At 32.6% G+C, this 4,257-nt stretch overlaps 1 protein-coding gene across 1 annotated transcript; it reads left to right on the plus strand.

Annotated features, from left to right (window-relative positions):
* The first annotated feature begins 2,569 nt into the window (after nucleotides 1-2,569).
* Nucleotides 2,570-3,838, plus strand: LOC113557953 (histone deacetylase HDT2-like). Its single transcript, XM_026963492.1, has 2 exons — nucleotides 2,570-2,806; nucleotides 3,080-3,838. Exons 1-2 carry the CDS (start codon nucleotides 2,570-2,572, stop codon nucleotides 3,836-3,838), a joined length of 996 nt encoding a protein of 331 aa, XP_026819293.1.
* Nucleotides 3,839-4,257: the final 419 nt, after the last annotated feature.

A 4,257-nucleotide genomic window follows, 5' to 3' on the forward strand; every position in this document is an offset into this window, starting at 1 on the left:
TAATAAAAAATAATACAAATAGTCTTGAAATCAATATAATTAAACCTAATTTTCGTTAGTGGCATTCGATCTAAATGCTTACGTACGTTAGTGTCGTTAGTAAATAAGAAATTTACTTAAGACAAATTTACTTATTATGATATTATATGTAACAATAGGGAATATCATGCTGTAAGACGTTTTTGCTATAATATTGTACTATATAATGTCGTAGTAGTAATTAATTGTTATAAAATATTTAATGACATTTAACATTAACAACAATAAGCAACTGTATCACCAAAACTTCGTAGATACTAATTTTTTTGATCGTCGTGTTTCAAATATTGTTACTTTCCCGTCAAGAGTCCTGTAGTGTAACGATTGCCGTCTATCGACATCGACTCATTGGATAAATTAAATAAAAAATATGATTAAAATAAAGCATCAATGATTTAATAAAAATCAAACAAGTCGAGGGTATTTTAAAAGAGTATTTATTATAATATTTATCTTAAACACACTATTAACTTTTCCTTAGAACTTATAAGCTCTCGAAATGTTGTATTTTGTTTCGTAATTTGTAGCTCAATTTTAGATAACAGATTATAAAATTAATCTTGACACATTCTGAAGTACTTGTAGAATAATGTTTCTTCTTCTTTCAAATCATTAAACACTGTATGATACTCCCCAAATTGCTTTCTTTTTCTTAACATCTCTCGTATCCACATCCTTCTACGCCGGTTTCTGTTCAAGCCTCGTCTAATACAATTGTAATTATTGCAAATTTTTTCTATTATAAACTTAATTTTAATTTACAATAAGATCACATCAAACTCAGAGCAGTGGTAAGTGCATCACGTCGCGTCGGTTAAATTTCCGTGGCGTTTCTGGATTATGACGTTGTAATGTGAACGGATGGAGATTTTAACGTGACGTTGCCGGTCTGTGACGTGACGGTGATGTTCCGTATCGTGTGAATCGATCTTAAGTAGAGCACGCGCTGCTAATAAGCCGAGTGTGGCTAACTGCTGACCAAAGGTTTTGGAACACATGTCGGTGTATATAATTATGACCTATGCGTGTTTGACGGAAGTGTGTGACACGGAGAGGAACCCGACAGGTGACAGTGAAGAAGACTGTGCGACAATACGTACGGCCACCATCGAATATCCGCACTCACGGCACGTCAACACCTACCCGGATCGGTAACCCTATTCATATATATATATATCTAATATTCAGTATATACATTATCTAATATCTATCTTACAGTTATTATCGATTATATCAATAATATACATAAACATAACTACCACAGAAACGTGCGTACACATTGCGAGTTAGTGAAGAGGGAGCGTTACAATAGTATATAAAAAAAATTGTAATTTATAGCTATTTCTAAACTATATAATTAATGTTGTATTGAGAATAATGGAAAAACTCATCGTCTTGTACTCAGAAATATTATCAAAATTTAATTTTATAATAGATATATTTACTCTAGAACCAAAATTAAGCAATTTCTACTCAGACTGCGTAGATGCGTTTTGTCTATGTTGCGCGTGGGCTAGAGAGAGAAAACAGTGTGTGACATCCTCTTAACGAAAAAATTTTTTTTAGTAGATAACAATAATAGATAGGTACAAAACATTTTAATTTGCAAGTTTTTACTTTTATGGCGAAGCTTAAGTTCACTCGTGACGTTTTTTAAAAAATCCTAGAGTTAATATCCTCTCATTTACTCTAATTAAAAAGAAAAACAGTTGAGTTTTAGAAAAAATAACTATTAAGTTATCAAGTTGCTATGACTTTTTATAATAGGCTCTATGATCCTCATTATTTCAGAATTATCAAATGGGAAATCAATAATAAAAACATTAAACAATATACTATGCATTATGCATGTGTATGGAAGTAAGTCAACTATACATTTTTTGCTATAATATTTAGTGATGCAATTTGCTCTAAAATTTTGTTATGAGGGTTCTAGCATAATTACAACGTAATACAATATATCTACTGAAGAGTAAAATTATAATATATTATGACCATATCGTGAATTGTGAATGTAATATATCAATTACATTTTGTATCCTTATTGTAACAATTGAAACTATTACAAAAACAACTTTAAGTAAATTCATTCATTTTGGATTAATTTTATCCGAGTTCGAATTTTTTTGCAAGGAGGCTATGCGTACTTTTTTCTTTAGTTGAGCTTATTTCAATGTATTATAATTTACATATATTCAGTGTTTGTTATTATATAAATTATTATAATAGGTTATTATAGGTTTTAGTTAAAAGTTACATACTATTATTACATAGTAGGTATATAATATATACTAATATACTATATATAGTAATTTGTATCTGGCAATGCTGGCATATAGAATTTATAGCTTTTCTGTTTTAATTGATTCGTAACGAAATAATTTTCTTGAACCCTAGCGACAAGATTTATTTATTTATTTATAAAATTAATTCAAGTTTTAAAAATTAATTTTAAATTGACTATAAAAAAAATTTATTTAGCAAAAATTTATATTTTATCAAATTTGAGGTGTATAGTTAATATTAAATAATGGCACATAATTGCAAGCGTATAGCTAAGTCTGAAGGGTGTTGCCGGCGAGATAAGCAAATGATGAGATGTGCGACAATTGCTCTAAAGCAGATGAAGGATATGTTTGAAACAGCTTGGTGTCCAATCAAAGAAAACCAACAGGACAAAGAATTGAGGAAATACAATGGTTGTGTAATAGATCCTGAATGTAATATCAAGGAATGTCCATTCCGTGGAACTGGGGTAGCACCTAACGTAAGTATAATGGAATTATAATTATTTAAATGACTATAAATTCGTAAAAATATAGTTATAACTTTATAAGATAACTATATTAATATATTGAGCATGCATAACTTCAGAACACTTTAAACTACAAAACAATTCTAGGAAAAAAATATTGTTACACAATTTATGTATGAGCTTTTCCAATCTAGTAGACAATTTATTTACAAAGGATTAATATATACGATTGAAATTAGCTCGATTGGTTAAATAATATTTGATCCGTACGCGATCGTTACGCAGGTTTTGCAGAACTATTGCACCAAAAGCTATGAGAGAACCTTCGGTGGGCAGTCGGACCGTGACGCCATGCGGCTGATGCCAGGCGAAGTAGGCCTGCGCGGTGACCGCGCCACGTTCTCTTTAGTCCGTGACGACTGCTTGGTGTATGATAACTACAGCACCGGCGGCGGTGAGGTATATTACAACATACGTCCGAACGTAAATCAATTTGCAGAGGAAGAAGATGTAATCAACTCCGATAATAATGACACGCAACAGCAGGAGCAAGATCAGGAACAAGATCAGGATAAGAATCAAGATAATGATCTAGAACAGGATGAGAATGAGAATGATGAGCAGCAGGTAGACGAGTCAGAAGATCTACCATTGTCAAACGAACGCAAACATGTGATGGAAGTGCTACCCAAGTCTGTGAAACCAAAGCTAGGACCAGTTACCGGGCTGCCTGTCAGCGATGATGAGCACGTGTTCGTTTTGTGGCTGGGTAAGCGGCCGGGCGAGCCTGATGAGAAGGCCCGACTGCAGATCGAAGTGCGCGTGCCCAAGTGGGTGCCGGATCCGGAGGAGGAGTCATCTGAGACGATGCTCGCAGAAGAATCACCGGAAATGATAACAAAGCCGGTAAAACACAAGAAACCTGGAAGCTCCAAAAAGTCACGCAACTCAAAGAAGTCTGACAACTCCAAGAAGCGTGGCAACTCCAAGAAGTCTGGCAACTCCAAGAAGTCTGGCAACTCCAAAAAGTCCAGTCGGAAATGAAACCTATAGAAAGTAAGAATGTTATTACGCGCGTAAATTATATTTACTTGGTGACCCCGTGTACTTCGTTACCCGTTTAAAATGATTTATGATCAAAACTTAAAAAAAAATACCTTAAATTATATTAAAATAATGCAATGTGACATTGAAACGCATATTATTTTTAAATAAACTAAAAATAATTAATTTATAACTAAAACGGTACAAGAAAGTTTTATTTTTACCTGTCCGTCATGACAAGTTTATTTTGACCAAAATTATAATAATTAACTATTTCATCTGTTGGAAACAATAACAGTTCTATATGTACAAAATAATCAGTTTTCGTGATCCTATACTAATCTTTGTATAAGCTATTCTTAAAAACGCAAATTTCTCATTTTTTACGAGTGTGAACTTGCATTGTAAAATGTCGAAAT

This window comes from Rhopalosiphum maidis, chromosome 3 (genome assembly GCF_003676215.2).
Source record: "Rhopalosiphum maidis isolate BTI-1 chromosome 3, ASM367621v3, whole genome shotgun sequence".
Lineage (NCBI taxonomy): Eukaryota > Metazoa > Arthropoda > Insecta > Hemiptera > Aphididae > Rhopalosiphum > Rhopalosiphum maidis.